At 37.4% G+C, this 18,882-nt stretch overlaps 1 protein-coding gene across 1 annotated transcript in view; it reads left to right on the top strand.

Annotated features, from left to right (window-relative positions):
• dph5 (diphthamide biosynthesis 5) overlaps positions 1-18,882 on the top strand; it is a 65,540-nt gene that overhangs the window by 21,902 nt on the left and 24,756 nt on the right. Inside the window, exon 4 of the mRNA XM_060830239.1 lies at positions 18,011-18,131. Coding sequence (XP_060686222.1) covers positions 18,011-18,131 — 121 coding nt within the window. The remainder of the gene's footprint in view (positions 1-18,010; positions 18,132-18,882) is intronic.

Here is an 18,882-nt window from a genome sequence, read left to right as displayed (position 1 = left end):
CTAGAGCATGGCAGACTGAAACTATACAGTATTGTGGACAGACTGAATCCAAGCATGTACGTCTGGTTTTGTATTGAAGCATAAGGGTCATAGGCATGGTACAGTAGAGCACCAGAAGGTTTGATCCTTATCAGCACATAATTAAGTTATGAATGAAATCCAGAAAAATTGAGCATTTTATCTGTGGAATTACGTGTTTGAGAATGGATCTATTAAATTCTAGATAGTTTAATCTGGTGCATTAGTTCAAGGTAAATATGAGCTCCAAGAGAAGTTATTCCACGCTAATGAGAGGAAAATTTAGGACTGATGTCAGGAACATGAGTAGAGTAGCTTTTATTTATCATTTCTACCACTTACAGCTGATACAGTAAAGATGAGACAGTGTTCCTCTAGGACCAAGGGTGTTACATTAGCAGGGAGAAAGTGAGGACTGCAGATGCTGGAGATCAGAGCTGAAAAATGTGTTGCTGGAAAAACACAGCAGGTCAGGCAGCATCAAAGGAGCAGGAGAATCAACGTTTCGGGCATAAGCCCTTCCTGAAGAAGGTCTCCTGCTCCTTTGATGCTGCCTGACCTGCTGTGCTTTTCCAGCAATACATTTTTCAGCTCTGTTGCATTAGCAGCACAAACCACACAATTGTACATGGCATAAAGAGCATAAGAAATGCAAAATAAACAAGTTACAATGTAATAGAAGAATGGAGAGTAATTCTGAAACCATTTTGAAAGAATATTTTGGTCGAACAGTGGAGGAAAAAGATCCGGAAAGGCATTTAAGGGAAAGCTAGGAGCTGTAATCAAGAGCTTATTAGTTTCCTTAGACAGCAGGACAGATTGCCTACTTCCTTTGTATCCCAATCTCCAACTGTCATCTGTAGATATTTTTCAAGCGTCCACAAAATAATTTAAACATGCTTACCAAACGAGCAAAAACTTCTGGCTCACAAATGCTCAGAGCATCCTGATCAGACCTTGTTCTTGCCATGACATGACCACTCCAGACTACTTATCCCTCCATAAGATTCTGAGTTTTCTGGTTAAAGCACTTTGTAGAGTGACATTGTAAAATGCTTTGAAAAATGTGATTATAAAATGGCCTTCCATGATCATTGGCTGTAAAGCACTTTGTCCCCTATGAAATACTTTCTGAAGTGTTCTTGTAGCGAACATCACAGCCAATTTGGACACAGCAAGATCCCACAAAGTGTAAAGATAATCTTCTCTTGTGATGTTGTTTAAGAAATAAATATTGGTCTTGACAATAGGGAAAACTCCCACTTGAATAGTGACAATAAGTTCTTTTACATCCACCTTGTATTTTAGAACTGTACATAATGTCAGGCTTAATTTTGTGATGGTCATTTGGAGAGAGACTTGAAGCCACAACCTCTGACTCAGAGCTGAGAGTGCTGTCACTGAGCCATGGCTATACTTAAAAGTGTGAGGTTTACTTTATGTACTTTAAATTTTGATTATGATCCGGGCTGTCCCACAACTGCTTTGATACCTCTAACTGCAACTTAAAGTCTTCAAAGAGATAGTTCAACAACCCCATTGTGCTCAGCACAGTTTTATTGGAAATGAAAAACATGGAATAACTAATTTAGTTCCAATAAAAGCAACAATGCTGCAGGTTGAACATTTACTATGTTGAATACACTTAACTTGTCACCAAATGTGTTGTGGTTCACAGTGACCAATAATCTACAGAAATTACTTTTTTTTGATAACAGAGCAGTAACCACACCAGGAAAGAAAAGTCTGTTCCACTTTCATGGTTAATTTTATGGGCTCTGTTGTCAGTGTGAAGTTCCTGTTCTTTAATTTTACCTTGACCGTGTTTGTAAAACACATCTGTTTCACTTCATTGCATTATAAACAGCTGTAGTCTCTTTGTGGTAATCAGTACTATTATTTATATAGTTTGACGTGATGAACTACGTATTTAGTATCATGGTGTTTACAATCAGCACAGTAACATTCTATTACAGCCAGTCTTTGCACTGTTTAAATCCTGTATGATGAGATTTAGAATATTTGTTTAGGATATTTTGGGGTACGTTTCCCTGAGGCTGAAGATTAGTTCTCTCCTGTAACGCTTTGTGAAACCAAATCCCAGTATAAAAAAACATGTCATTGTAAATGTTACTGTTGGGACTGATTATTCAGGTGATAATTTTTATGGGCAAATGAATGTTATTGAACTGAGAACAGTTTTTAAAAGGAAAAGTGACATTAAAAACCTGGTCAAAATTATTTGGCAAGACTGATTTAATGGACAGTGTTGAATCTATTAATTGAATCTATTAATTTCTTCTTCACATTTGAAGTGGTCCTTGAATAAAGCGCACATGAAATTTTTCCAAATGATGCGTACAAAGAGCATCATTCATATTTGCACATTCGAAGAAACAGATTTTTGAAGTCCCTATTCTGAACCCCTTTGAATGGAAGAAAGGATCATTTTTATGTGTCTGTATAATGGATATGAAAAACTGTAATTATTGATGAAAGACCGGCTCTGTACTTCAAATTGAAAGCCTCAAAAGGTATTTGACGACTACATAAGTGAACAAATCGTATCAAGCCTCAAATCACTCAACTTCCCATATTTTCAAAGTGAAAAGGTTGATTCCTTATTAACATTGTAACTTGGAAAATATAAAATATTTCAAACATGCTCTGCCAAAAACTGCACATACTTAGAGGTATAGAGAATTGTGTCCAATGTGGCAGGCGGCTTGTACGCACACATTCCACATCAGAAAATGGTGCTCCCATGGCTGCACAGGCAAATTATAAAAGTAGGTTCCTCACATTTATCCAAGACTCCCTTTGCAAGATTTTTCTCCCTCCAATGTAACCCAAAGCCAGCTAAACAGCAGGTTGCTTGAAACATCCAACATGCAACTTGCTGGTTTCTTGTAAGTGAGCCCTGAGGCCATCTTTCAGTACTCTGGCTTAGCTGACCTCATGAACCTCCTTACCTCATTTTATGCCTCCATAAAACTAAAATTCCTAACACAAACACTAACAAACAAGCAGGAAACATGCCACCAACATAGATGAACACCAACTAGCCACCAAAAGACGTGACCCACTATCACTAGTTTCTATACATACAGGCAAATAAGGACACCACTTTGACTGGGACAACACACACATCCTCGGACAAGCGAAACAAAGACACGCACGAGACTTCCTAGAGGCCTGGCATTCTAACCAGAATTACATCAATAAACACATTGATTTAGACCCCATCTACCTTCTCTTGAAAAAAAGAACCAGAAATAACATCACCCACCTTAAGAAACCAAGATATATAAATAGAGAGCCGGGACATACCAACAACGCTTCACCAGAGGCTCTCACTGATGATATTACCTAGTCATGGTGATGAAACATCTGAAAACAAACCTTCCAGCTCAACAAACTAACTTACATTCCAAATCATCGACCTGAGCTACAAGTCTTCTCAAAAATCGCTAACTAATTTTTTTCTCTCTAATACTTAACTTTCTGAAGTCTTTTTGCAGTCCTTTTATGACATCCCATTGTGGAATGTTAGATTCAAAGTGATATGTACAGCCTGGAAGTCCAAAACCACAGATTCTGTTCCAGATATAGTTATGGCAAATATTTGTGAAGGGTTGGGAAAATTAGTTTTAGTTTGTAGCTAAATGCTGCTCAAGATCCTGTGTTGGGCAGGATTTGCTTGGCCTTACTGTTATCATGCTCATTGGTTGGAACTTTTTGCTAAATTAAACTCCTTTTTTATGATTATAGTAACAGCATGCGCAACATACTGGAATTTGCCTGGCCACATTTGATGACCGTATGAAATCACGAGAACTTTGTCTGTCTGCGAACATAGTTGAGTGGCCAAAAATAGTTAAATATTAAAACAAAGTCAAGAATCCCATCCAAATGTAAGACTGGAGTTCTGCCCTACCTGCTCTCAGGCTTTGCATTCCTCCCCGCCCTCCCTGGCATTTATCCAACTTCAGCCGGGGCCCCAGGTTCTGCCTTGCCTCCCTGACCCTTCTTCAGTGGTGTATGCACTTGTGACAATGTCACCACACATGCAACATAATGATATCAACAGCATGTGTAGACGCTTCCTGCAGCCCGTCTTGTCAAAGTCAGGTGATATCTCTGGCCATGTTTGTGCATGCGCAATAGCTACACTGTGTTATAGATAATCATGCTGAATTTTAAATGTGCCCTAATCCCACTCTCCTATTTTCATATTCCAAGTGCAAATGCAAGCTTTCTCTGCTACCTTTAAAATCCATCTTTATGCAAAATTCATCTCTATTATCTTCAACCAATTACATGTACAGTCCCTTTTAACTGACTTCTTTATTTGTTCATGAAATGGACACAGCGACAAGGCCAGCACTTATTACACACATGATGTTGGTACACCTATGGTGCTCTTCGGCCTCCTTCAGAGTATACAAAGTGATATGTACAGCAATGTGTGCAAGAATGACATCTACCTCCTAACTCACTGTTTATTGTTGAGAAAATTGTTTTCACTGCTGTTCCTCATACTACAAGTTCAAAGAATTGGAAAATAAGGGGATATTTTCCCACTACTGCACAAAAATTCCAGGCCATCGTTCTAAGTTGTGTAATTCAGTTTGGAGGGTCAGTGTGGACTGGTTGGGCTGAAGGGCCTGTTTCCATACTATAGGAATCTAATCATAATCATAATATAAACATATAAAACATGTTCAGAACATACCAATGAGGAAATGAATTTCTAATAGCAAAAAGGTTTTTTTTCCCTTCCATCATAACAGGAAACATCTTTGCATTTTCTTGAAGTTGAAATTCTATCTGATCAGGGTATGCACCAGATAATATGAGCTGACATATGATGCAGGATGCTGAATTATGTTTGTCAGAATTGTAATTTTAATTTTGAGAAAATCTTTTCTTATGTGATGATAGTTTTTGTCTATGATATATTTTAAATCACCGCTGAAGCTCTCTTTATTTTCCGTTTCCATAATTACTCATTTGCTAATATGTAACATTTAGTGTTTAATAGTTTTGAAGATTAGAATAATATCTCTGTTCTGAAACAAGATATTTTGTTTCAAGAATATATTCAAGGATTATGATGAAGAGCACAGGGAGGTGTCTTTTGCTGACTACCAGTTGAAAATAATCTGTACTCCTGTTGAAGAGTAAAAATAAAATAACTTGCCTTTTGCATCCCCAAAGGTCTAAAATACTTTTGAGTCAATAAGTTGTTTTCAAGATATCATAACTGCGACTTGTAGCCAAACGTGACCATTTTATGCACAACAAAATTCTACAGCCTGCAATGAGATAAATGACCAGTTAATCTACTTCAGTGGTGTGGTTCCATTGTAAACTTTCGTAAAACTAGTGTATTCCTGCTCCTCTTCAAACTCCATTTTGGGGTCTTCTGCAAGTATCTGAAAAGGAAGGTTTGCAGTAACAGTTGCATTGATATTTGTTCTAGATATGTGCTCAAATCCATGATGTGGTCAAGTGTTACCGCACTTCAGACTGATCAATACAATTTTAGAGCCTGTGTGGGTGTGTCCTTACTTAATTTGGTGAATCCTATCAGCATGTAAAACAAAGTCAGGGTATCATCCCAGGAGTTATGAACTGCACTAAATCATTTAATCAAAAAATACAATCGCTACAAAAGTGCACATTGGTTATGACCTTCTCAAGCTTTAATTTCTATAAAGAAAGAAAAATAGAAAAATGAACACGTTAAAACTAATTTATTTTTATCTCGTTATTGAATTAGATAATTTCCAAATTACAGATGATTTGCCCATACAGGAAGATATTATTACTTGTTTAATTACCAAATGCTAAATGATTTTAGCTTACAAAAGCTATATTTGGACTCATTGTCAAGTGGGAAACATAGTTTCAAATGTATCTCAGTTTTTTAATGATTAAGTGTTCAAAATATTCTCATGAAGGATGCTGTTTCACCACACATTCTTTGCAAACTAGCTATATGGCAATGAATTCAGGCTATATATATAAATTTATTAAAGTTTGTTGTCTCATTGTCTTGCACACTGTTGTCACTTTCAGTTTGTTATCTGTGATCTGATTTTCTTTATCCCTTGTGAGAAATTTCAGAGTTCTGTTTCTTCTCCAACTCCTTTCTTTTGCCATTACCAGTGAGCTTCTCTAAACATCTTTCAACCCTCTGTATATTCTTGACTGTGATTCTGCTAGACATTAATCGATATCCATTAGATTGCACACCATATTTCCCAGTTATTGAGCCACTACAACCATCGGTAAATTGAAATCCTGTTTCTTTGAAATCTTAAGTTTTTTCACAGTTCTCTTGATTTCAATCAAATACTTTTTCCTTTGTCACTGTCACTACTGTTACTTCCATTCAGTATTTTCAAGAAGTATATATTTCTCCTTTCCAAGAAGTATATATTTCTCCTTTTAAGCTATCTCTCTTCAATAACTCTGAATCCAAGATTGCCATATTGATAGCATAACCTCTTTCGTGTGCCTGGAGAGAATACAAGAAGAACATTATCACCTATCAGGAAAACTTGTTTCTAACCCCAAATTGATTCTCATCCCTCCTGATTATAATCAGTTGTGGCTCCTTCTCTGAACTTTCTTAGTCTGCTAAGCTGCAAGGTGTCACTGAGCGTTGCTCAGTTGAGGATAAATAAAATGCTTTTCAAAATTTACTAAATAAACAAGATTAGCATAAATCCAGGAAACATAAAAATAAGTTAAAGAAGTCAGCCATAAAATATGTGAATGAGTCTTCTGAAAGCTCCCAACTTGTCAGACTTGCCTTTATTTCTGAGCAATCTACTCCAACTAATTTTTGGGAATTCTTGTCTCATACCATTAAAATTTGCCTTACTCCAAGTAAAACATATTTTGACATGATTTCTTGTTCATGAAGTGATGCTGACTCTATTTGATTATATAATGTATTTTTTAAAAACTCTATCAAATTACAACCTTTTTAATAGATTCTAACTTTTTTTGTTAACAGGTTCCCAATCCTCTGAGTCTTTTCCAGAATCTAAGGATTATTACCAACACATTCCTTATGTTTGTAGCTACTTACTTTGATATCCTATGTCAGAACCCATCAAGTTAATTTTGCTATTAATTTGTTTTCTTTTTTACATATATTACTTCCTACTATCTCTTGAAAGTTTATTTTCTCACTTTTTATTTTGGTATTTTGTTGTTCAAACTTTCCTACTGGTTTATCATTAGTCTTGACCATATTTTGTGTCTTTTCTGTCAATTTGATGCATGGTTGTTTTATCTCCTTCCTTCATAAAATCTCCCTTCCTTGTTGGGATAAATCTGTCTTCTAAAAAGTCTACTATTGTTCATCAAACGTTATAATGACAGACTAATAAATCAAGAACAGATGGGGTACAGCAGCATCCTATTTATCTCAGCTTTGTACATCTTCAAACTGTTAAAATAAACATCATCAGTCCACTTTAGATTTTCCGAACAGCTTGAAGGCATCATTCTCACTGACAGTGTTCCAGTGGAACCAACCTGACCCAGGTAACAAAAAGTGAGTTAGTCTTGCATCAGTAAACAGTAAAATATTTTTTAAAAATTACATAGCCATCCAAAAGTGACTTGAGATAATAATTGAAAAGAAAAACTTGCAAGGCAATATGAAAAGAAAGGAAGCAGGACTAATAGCTCTTTCAATGATAGCGGGTCAAATGATGAATGCATACACTGAATGTTTCTTAGGTGATACATTTAAAGAATTAAGAGTGGAGAAGTTTACCTGTATGACCATAGGTGAATGACAAACAGCAAACAAGGATTTAGAAGGGGAAAATTCTGCCTAAACAATAAAAACATATTTATTATTCTCTCTAAATTAGACCCAAGCACAATCTAGTAAACACATCACTGACAAATGTCTGCAGATGTCTGTGTTTGGCACCCTGAGAATTGCTGCATATTTTGTAGCTAGCCAGGCTGATGAAAAAGACCTGCCTCTTATCATAGCCATAAGTGACATCCTCAATCAGGAGCGACAGGCACGGTGTCATCAGGCAGGTCTGCCAAAGGCCCTCAGCAGGCTGGAATGAAAGAGAGATGAATCGTTAAATGTCCTTACTGCAGTGCTTCTGGCATATCAATGCATGGTGTTCTCCATATAAAGGTTGGCAGCTATCTTGGAGACCCAGGTGCAGCATACCACTTGCTGGCTCCAGATATTGAATGCATTTTATTATTTCGACTACGGTTGTTCAGCATCAATGGCAGGAGGAGAGAGGGGTAAGGGATCGTGACCTCACTCCAGTTGCATCTTCTGCCTAGGAAAAGATTGGTACCAGTTGATATCAGCACAACACCCCAGAGGTGGCCTGTTTTCAGTTGTAATATCAAGAGCATAGAGCAGCTGAAAGGATATATGAATCCTCACGTCCTTAACAGAATACTCAAGCTGAATGTTCTGCCCTAACACAGTGTGACATGCAGATTTATTAGGGAAGTGGTTTTCAGCATCGCATTAAGAAGCCTTGAGGTATATTGTCTTACCAAACGCAAAATGTACAACAAATGTGTCTGTGCTCTGTTGGGAGTAGGCTTCACCAGGAAGCTACCATGAAATGTGACCAACTCCTCCCAAAAAACCTCTCTTGCACATCATAGCCCTTTCTTTACAGATTAACTTGTCTATGAGAGGAGATGGTAGCTACAGTGTATCCTATTACTTGCTTTAGATAATTTAAATCAACCTGTTCAGACCCTAGAGCTGTTGGAACTTGAACTCGGGCCTTCCAGCCCAGAGGTAGGAACGCTGCCATTGAGCCAAAGGAGCTACCATTATTTTAGGTATTTTATAATCAGCCTGTTTAAAGATGCCATTATACACTCAGGAGCAGGTGGGTCTTGAAGCTGGGTCTTGTGGTCCAGAGGTAAAGACGTGCTACAACAGCCAATTCCTTGCTATAGATTATCATTGTCCATTGGGATTACCTGGTTCAGCCTTGAATTTCCTTGATTGAGCTTACAAGGAGGCGATCTGTAGACACATTTTACTGCTTATGATTGCTTGAAGCCATAATTTCTTATTTGGATTCATTGACAATTGCTGCTCTCCAGAAGAAGTTTCTTTGAACATTGATGGGTAGCACTGCTTTATTAGTCAAGGCATGCTTATTGTATTTGCTCCTTGCTAGACTCCTCAGTGAATTTTGCAAATTCTACCCCATAGGGGAAAATAGTAACTTACTCCTTCCACTTTGCATCTGGTCCCAGCCATTTTGTGCACTTGTTGCACAGATGATGTTTAGTCCATATGGCAAAGTTCCAGCTGTGTTCACGAGTTACTTGAAGCTCTGCATGTTACTCGCCGATTTCCTCCAAATCATCACGTTCCTTTTTACAATGCTGTCCCTGTGGCCCCAATGTCTTATGAAACCACCAGCTCCCACCACACCCTTTTCAACCACTGTTAATGATATTGACGTAGCACCATGCTGTGCAGTTACTTCTCCATTTCCTCTTTGTTTGAAATGTTGATTCTTTGATGCAACCCACTGCTACAAGCAGCCTTCTTCTCACTTAAGCTAAAGAACATACTAAACCACATAGACTGTTTGTGTACTAAGCTAGTGCCAAAGACTGATGCACTAAAAATCAGGCTAAGACCTCAGATGTCTAATTCTGCGTCTGTGCTAAAATTCTGCTTGGGTACATAAGATGCCTGATTCCCTCAGCACAAACTGACCTGCCACAATCTTGCAAGTCATGGCTGTCCCTTACCTCAAAATACACGCTTGAAGTCCTGAAATTGTGGCGAAGAATGACTGAAAGCAAGCATAATGTTTTGAAGCTGATGCTTTGCCAATGCTAAATTGCAAGGATGAATGGCCAGCAGAGCATGACCACTGACCAAGGAAGTACCTTATGGAAGAGAAGCAATTCTATGGAGGGAGAGCTTAGATGGCTGACAGCCATTCTGAGAGCTGCAATGACCACGTTTTCCCAGTCAAGTTGTTATACTGTCACATTTCTACCCTATACATTGAAATAAACTTCTTGCCACCCTGCGGCAAAATCCTGAACTTGCTGACTAAGGCTTGAGAACTTAGTGGGGTGAAATTTTCTCTATGTCAAGAATTGGATTTTTGGATTCTTGTCCAATTTGAATCATTGTGCTCACCATCATCATGCCACCTCAGAGAGGGGAATATTCTACCCTTGGTTATGAGTAGATAGAAAAGAACAGAACCAGATTTGGAACTATCTGAGGACACTGCATTTACACTAAATGGTAGATACAAGGGTGTACCTGGATGTTTCGCCAAGTTTTAATATTTTACATAAAATATTTCTAACTAATCTAAAAACCTGAGGAATTCAGAATAGAGCAGTGTGCTGGAGACAAATTTGATAAAAGATACTAGTCACAAAACCTTGAGGGAAGTAATGTCAGATTAGAAGAGGTGCTGTGGGGAATTCCAACCTGTCCTTTTTTATAATCAGCACAAATTAAACACTGTAAATTTGACAATTTGTAGATAAGACTGAAATAGGAAGAATCTTAGAAATTAACATTGTAGTTAGTGATTTTCAAGTAAATAATAAACTGTAAATGCTTGTCAGATATGAAATATTGTTCATTGGGTGAATTATTGTGCAACATAAGCTTGTTGCAGGAATCTTTGGAAGGTACTCAGGAGTGATGTGGTAGTAACATAAGTAAAGTTAATACTATTTTGGAATATATAAGCAGATATAAAAATCGAATGAAAGAGTTATGTAAAGACTTGATACTGACCCTAAATCATCTGAATGGCAATATTCAACTGTAATTGTCACCTATAAAAGAGGTTAAGAAACAGTGGAGAAACAGGGTAGGAAAGAACAACAGGGGAGTTGTGTATAAAAGGGATGATTTAGGACAAGGGTTAAGGGCTTTATTATTATTTAATGGAACATGGATATTGCTGGCTAGACCAGCATTAATTGTCAGTCCCTAATTGCCATCAAAGGTGATAAAATGTTTTCTTAAATCACTACAGGTGCAAGGATTTAGAGACTAGGAGATTAATCGCAGATTCTGCCCTTTCTGTTGAATGGATTCTGAGAAAGTATGCCAGAGCAGCGCGCACACAGGCAGTTGATCTTATGCTTGAGTCCTTGAGTCCTTTATGTTTGGCAAATGTCCAAATTAGCATTGATTCTTTTCAGATTCACTCCGTGTCTGCTAGGACTGTCCTTGGGTGTGCAGAATACACGAGACCCATTTACTCACTCGTAGAGACGAGGAGATTGAAAATCTTTGTAAGAGACCCTTTGTCATAGATCTCAGAATACATCCTTGAAGAAGGAGATAGAGATAGCAGTGAAAATATGTTACCACTATTGGTGAACTAGTATGATGATGGAGTCTCATTTCTTTAGATTTTAGTTATTGAAGGTTTTAAAAATGTAATGTTTAGAATGTTTTCCCTTAAGGCAATAGGTGCCAGAGAAGACTGTATGGTTTGTTAAGCCTTTTCTTACATTCAGTATGATTGTAGGCTTCAATTCCGCTCTCTTCAGATACTGACTATCTTGAATATCTCCAACGCTTTTTTTTTATTTGTCTTTGCCATTTTCAAATATTTCATATCTTGAAATTAAGAACTTTCTTTTCCTGTTGGAGTATTCTGTATTCTGGAAATAATTATTCTTATAAAACTCTAACTCTGTTTAAAAAAGATTTCTGTAGACACTAATTTGCCTGTGATAATTAAGCATTACAAATGCATCTCAAAATTTGTTATAGAATTTAGTCAAGGTAAAAGTATGTACTTCTACATTTCTTGCGTAAAACTATGGTATCCAATGGCTTAGCATAATACAGAGCACTTTAGGTATGAAAAAATGACTTCTTGTAGAATAAGGGCCGATGGATATTGCATCATGGTATGTTCAGAAAAATAATTGAAGGTTTAAACTTTACTCTTTTAATTCCTTTTTCTCTTTTGAAGGAAGACTGGCTGAAATTGAATGTGTATGAGCATCTTTGGCTGTTTCATCTAAGTGATTGTTCTTCATTGGTGAATCTAGTTTGTAGAGGGCACTGCAACTGTACACAATTCAACCTTCTCTCTACCCATTTATGCTTTGCAATGGATTCTTGCTGATTAAAAGCAAGAATCACGACTTGTTTCTGTCCAAGCTGAGATCAGGAGCCTCCATAAAGATTTGGAATCAAATTTGCGACCATTTTACTGTGTAGTTTAATATTGGGTTCTATTAAATACTTATAATTATACTTATACTTATACTATTAAATACTTATCAAATAAGAGTATACTTATAATTTAAAAGTGTCTTTGCTTGTGAAATGAAATTAGTCAAGCTTTTACTACTGAGATTAGATCTGAAATATAATGAATCAAAGATTACATTATTGTTGTGCTTAAAGATCTGTGGAGAATACATTCAGCAAAAGCCAAGTGTAATAGTAGTTGCTGCTTGGTAGTTTCAACTTCCTTTAGTGGCCACTTCTTAGTTTTCAAAAATGTAAATATTCAGTTTTCGTCTGGTATGTGTTCTAACAATGAAGTTGGTTTTGATTAGAGTGTTCCATCAAGGTGGTGATAATTAACTTGTTTTGTCTCTTCTGGCTTATTTACAAAGTTGAAAATCACACAACATCAGGTTATAGTCTAACAGGTTTATTTGAAAGTACTGGCTTTTGGAGCACTGCACCTTCATTGGGTACTTGAGGAGAAGGATCATAGTCACAGAATTTATAGCAAAAGATTGCAGTGTCAAGCAACTGATATGATATATTGAACAAACCTAGGTTGCTGTTAAGTCTTTCATCTTTTAGAATGGATTGCAGGTTTCGGTTCATTTATATGTAAATCCCAGAACTTCTTTCAAGTCATGTTCTCAAGATAATTTAAGGTTTTATTTTAAAAACTGACATCTCAGCTCAGACAGTGCATTAAAGGTATGAGGTTAGAGTCTGTCTGCATCCCAGTCTTGAGTAAGACTGGTTCAATTTCCAAAGTAGGAATTAATAAAATGTTACATGGCTTGACTGTGTGCGTTTTGAACAAAATAGAATGCATTTGCAATTATAATTCTGCAAATGTATATTCATCCCATAGACTTATGTGTGTGCTTGTGAGAGGGAGAGAGTTTGGATGTGAGAGTGTGTGTGTGTACATGGTAGAGTCTGTGTACGATAGGATATAAGCCTGTGAGAGGTTTGTGCATGGGTGAGAGTGTAGGGGGGGTGTGTGTGTGTGTCTGAAAGAGAGAGCGTGTGTGTGAGAGAGGTTATGTATGAGTGTGAGCATGCAAGAGTGTGTGTGTGTGTGTGTGTGAGAGAGAGAGAGAGAGAGAATGTACAGTGTAATGGGGTCACCTGGAGCGTGAAATGAACCCAAAGTCCCAGTTGAGACCATCCTCATTTCCAGTTTGACTGCCCTGTGTTTTGTGCAATTACAAGTAGAATGGGATTTATTTTGGTAAGCTGGAGTTTTCTACATAGATCTGGCATATATTTTGTGGTTAATGCATTGATGTTGAGTCCTCACTACACATGTTACACTTTCAATAGCAATATCTGGGTAATATTCGGATTATTACTAAAAATAAAAATTAAATCATTCTGAGATTTGGGGCATCTGAATATGGCATGAGCAATTAAATTGAGATATTAATGTAGAAAAGCTATACTCCTTTTAAGCAGACATCTGGGAGTGCTCGACCTGTTAATGTGGTCTCTGCTCTGTCTTCCTTCTATACTTTTTTATAAGGATTGTCCTAGAGGAAAACATATGGTAAAATTATGGGCATTTCATGCATTGGATTAGACTTTATTTTTAAACTGAAATCATTGTTTCCTCTATCGAATCTCTACATTTGTGCTCAGGGTTAGCACTTCTGAGAATTTTGTGAACTTTGTGAAAAATTACTTAGCATAACCGATGTGATTTTAATTTGGATTTTAGGGGATTCCAATCCTTTTCTTCCCATTGCTTTTCAACAGGAAGTGAATCAAGGACAATTTGATATAAAACAGAAAATGCTGGAAGTACTCAGCAAGATAGGCAGTCTTTGTTTCTGTCGAGTTAACCTTTCTGAAGAGTTATCACAACCTGAAAAGTTAACTGTGTGTCTTTGCAAATATCCTGCCCGACTTACTTGGCATTTCCAATTTTCTGTTTTTGCTTCAAATTTCCAACATCTGTAGTATTTGTGTTCCTAATGTGGAAATTTTTGTTTTGATGGAGTGTCAAGTTGGCTGGATGTCTAATTTAGGCCAGTAGAAAACACACTTTGTGCATATAATTTCTAAAACTGTAGGCCACTGATGAATTTTGCATGCTTTGCACCTCTCAAAAATAGCTTGCATTTGTATCATAGAATCATTAGACTCTCTAGAGTGTGGAAACAGGCCATTCGGCCCAACAAGTCCATGCCAACCCTCTAAACAGTATTCCACCCAGATCCATTCCCCTACCCTATTACTCTACATTTTCCTGACTAATGCATCTAACCTACACATTCCTGAAAACTATAGGCAATTTACCACGGCCAATTCACCTAACCTGCACATCTTTGGACTGTGGGAGGAAACTGGAAGCACCCAGTGAAAACCCATGTAGTACCTTTGTAGTCATTAAACATCCCAAGTTGCTCCACACAGGAGCATTACAAATGAAATTTGACAATGGGTCATATAACATGATATTAGGACAACAAGAGGTCAATTTTCTAAAGGATTGAGTGGCACAGCAGGTTACTAGATGAACTCCAGAGCATATACCTCGGCTGCTGAAGGTTTAGCTGCCAGTGGTGGAGCCATTGACATTGAAAATGCACAAAGAATCCAGAATTGGAGGAATGAGGAAGTCTTTGAGTTGTAGGGCAGGAAGAGGTTACAGAGGTTACTGTAAAGAGTTTATGCAAGGTAGTAGCAAGGTAAAACTAGATGTCCTCGGAAAAATATGGGCAGTTTGACATTTTGTGTTTGCATGGTGTCATCAAGTAACTGCATGTAGTAGAAAAATGGGAAGGATCCAGGGATATAACGTTGGATCTCCTTGACTTCTCGTTTAAAGTTTGAGAGTGACGTCTGTCCTTAGCTCTCCCTTCAACCTTCCAACAGCAGCAAAAGTGTGCCTTAATAGTGTGTTCTTGGGCTTTTTGATTTTAGGGGCATGCTAGCCTTGTTTTCCCCAGTTCTTGTCCAATGCCCATATCTTCACAGTTATGCTGGAAGTTTTGAATGTCAGTTCAGAATAGCAATGTTACCCATGATTTCTCATCCTAATGTGAGGCCTGAGGCTAATTATAGGTACCTAATTACAATGAATTAACTCAGCAGATACAGAGATAAAAGTGGCTTTTGTGGCCTGTGTAATCCAATTACTTGCAGGATAAACTCAGTGTCGCTGAAATGTCAGTGAAATGATGGATCGGAGTGTGTAGATTCTGTTTCTTGGCCTCCTGTGGAAATATAATGAGTCTGTGTTAACAAGGTTTGTAGATATAATCTGAACATGTTAATTCTTCTTACAGACTAGGAGCAGAAAAACACCGGAAACTGTTTCAACTATTGAATATAAATTATTATTTAACAGCTATTCTTTGTGCAAAAAGTGGACACTGAGTAGATTCATTTAAACTGTCAGAAAATTCAAAGAATACATCAACATTGATTCAGTAGACTGAGATGATGGTAATGATCCGGACCCTTCTGAGTCTCTGTATGGTGTAGCTCCAAGGGGCTTACTGGCTTCTAAACTTAGGTTGAAGGAAAGAACAGTTATAATGTTGCTTTAAAACATAAACCTATAGAAGGACGTTGTAGTGGAACAAAATTACTAGTTAAAATGTTGCTTTTTCAATCTTCCTGAAGTTGTAACACACAAAATTCAACATAAGATACTTATTTCTCAAATAACACAGCCCATTGATCTAAACGTGTCTTTTAATTTCAGAAGAAACAGTTAGTAATTAGATTTTCATCTTGTATGATTATCAACAAGCCAGAAGGCTGAACTCTTGACAAGTATGTATTTATATTTCTAGGCTTGCTTTTATTCCTTGACAGCTTCATGTAGCTTTTTTCCAAAATGTAAAGTTTTGATTCTCAAAGTCCATAGTGAAATAATAATTAGAAATCCTGTATTTAAAGAAATACTGTTGCAAGAAAGATTATTTGACTACAATATTTTGCAGGTCTCTCTTAGTTTAATTAGAATACTTTGTGGCTTTGAATGTGTTACTTTTAAAAGGACATTGATAAAGTCAAAAGAGTTTGTAAAATAATAAGAAAAATGATTCTGTGTCATAAAAATTTGATTGTGTTACTTAACCTGTTGCTATTGAGGGGAGGGAGAGAATGAGCAAACATATGATCTGCTTTCCTAAAATACATGGAAAGAGGCTAACCAAGAATTGACATTTCCTCCACTAAAAAAGGGAAGGACAGAGACAACCCCAGTGTTATGTAATTGACATTTCTGAACCACTTTAGAGAATAACAAACAAGTACTCACCTATTTCCTCAGTTGAGGTGTTGCCCCAAAAATAAATTTGATTTTTCTAGCACCTTAAATGTAGTCGGAAATCTCTGGACACTTCAGAGCTTTAAAGGGATAAACAGATGCTGAGCCATTAGGGATGTTAGGAAGAATGAATAAAAGTTTAGTGGAAAAAAGTGAGTTTGAGGTGGTAAAGAGGGATAGAGAGATAGAAAGTTCCCATTGGCAAACAGATCAAGAATGAGAGGGATTAAATTTAAAGTAATTTGCAAAAAAAGTAAATGCGATGAGTTAAATGTAAATTTTATGTGTAAAAAGTAAATATCCATATAGCAAGTGGTTGAGTTCTGGAATGTACTGTTTGGAATGTGGTGGAGGCAGGTTCAATCGAAGCATTGCAGAGGGTATTAGATAATTACTTAAGAAGAAACAATGTGCAGGGTTGTGGGTTAAGAGTGGAAGAAGTGCATTAAGTCATGCTGTTCTTTCAAAGAGGCTGCAGGTGTGATGGGCCAAATGGCTGCCTTCTGCAGCATTGCAATTCTGTAATTGACAGGTAGAGGGATTTCGGACAGGAATTCTGAAGCATTGGACCTGTCGGGCTTTAGACATAACTATTATTGGATTTGGTTGGTGAAATGGGGAATGCACAAAAGACTAGATTAAGAGGAACTGAGAGTTTGAACTGCGGTAAGGATCACTTAAGACCATAAGAAGTAAGAATGGGAAAAGGACATTTGGCTCCACAAGACGCCACTGTCATTCAAGAGGATTATGGCTGATCTGAACCTGTTCATATCCATTTTCCTGTCCTTTCTCCATACGTCTACTGATTCGCCTACTGATCAAGAGTCTTACGTATCTTAGCCATAAATATACATAAGGACTCTGCTCCCACAGCTCTCTGTGGCAAGGAGTTCCAAAGACACTTAACCATCAAGACAAGTTCCTCTTCATCTCAGTCTTAAATTTAAACTTGTAGCACTGAAAGACATTACAGTATGAGGAAGGACTTGGCTATTGAGTGACTGTAAATTTCCTTTTACAAGTTATAAATGAAATTAATGGCATGGATAATGTGGGTTTCAATTATTTAATTTAAATGTCGATTGCAGGAATAGCACACTTGAGTGTAAAATTTGCAAGTTGCTGTGAATCTAGTATAATTTTATGTGGAATAGACATTTATCACAGTGATTGTGACACTTAAAGAAAAGTGAGCAGCAAAGTGTCTGGTATCAGACATTCAAGAAGCATATCCCAATCTGTGCCTTTTGAATCAGTGAGACTTCCATTGTAGGAATAGTTCCTAAGAGCAGATTGTTCTCTCTTCGCCTGCAGAACTGAAACAAAAAGTTGGAGTCTCTGTAAATAACCTGAAACATGATTGTGTATTCATTCACAAGAGTGGGTCATGTTGATTTTGATGGTGTGTTTTGTTGATTTTCTTTCTCTAGTTGTACAATTTTGGAGAAACTGTATCTATCGTTTTCTGGACACAGACCTGGAAGCCTGAAAGTTTCTATGATAAGATCAAAAGGAATCGGCAGACAGGAGTTCATACACTGTGCTTACTTGGTGAGTAATACTTCTACCTTTTGCTCTCATCATGCTCCAGTACAGGACACAGGAAATGGAAAAACATTGGTTTAGGACATTAGTTAGGCCGCTTTTGGAATATTGTATACAGTTCTGGTTTCCTTCCTATCGGAAGGATGTTGTGAAACTTGAAAGGGTTCAGAAAAGATTTACAAAGATGTTGCCAGGGTTGGAGAATTTGAGCTATAGTGAGAGTTGAATAGGCTAGGGCTGTTTAGAACATAGAACAGTACAGTGCAGAACAGGCCCTTTGGGCCTCTGTTGCACCGACCTGTGAACTATTCTCGCTCTTCCCCCTATACTATCCCATCATCATCCATGTGCTTATCCAAGGATTATTTAAATCTCCCTAATGTGGCTGAGTTAGCTACATTGGCAGGTAGGGCATTCCATGCCCTTAGCACTCTGAGTAAAGAACCTGCCTCTGACATCTGTCTTAAATCTATCACCCCTCAATTTGTAGTTATACCCCTTCGTACAAGCTGACGTCATTGTCCTAGGAAAAAGACTTTCACTGCCTACCCTATCCAATCCTCTGATGATCTTGTATGTCTCTATCAAGTCCCCTCTAAGCCTTTTTTCTAATGAGAACATACCCAAGTCTCTCAGCCTTTCCTCATAAGACCTTCACTCCAGACCAGGCAACATCCTGGTAAATCTCCTCTACAATTACAGCATTTAAAAGGCATCTAAATGGGTTTATGAAGAGGAAATGTTTAGAGGGATGTTG

Source organism: Hemiscyllium ocellatum, chromosome 9, assembly GCF_020745735.1.
Source record: "Hemiscyllium ocellatum isolate sHemOce1 chromosome 9, sHemOce1.pat.X.cur, whole genome shotgun sequence".
Taxonomy (NCBI): Eukaryota; Metazoa; Chordata; class Chondrichthyes; order Orectolobiformes; family Hemiscylliidae; genus Hemiscyllium; species Hemiscyllium ocellatum.
The sequence above is the reverse complement of the archived record's forward strand: the minus strand, read 5'-3'. Positions and strand labels throughout refer to the sequence as shown.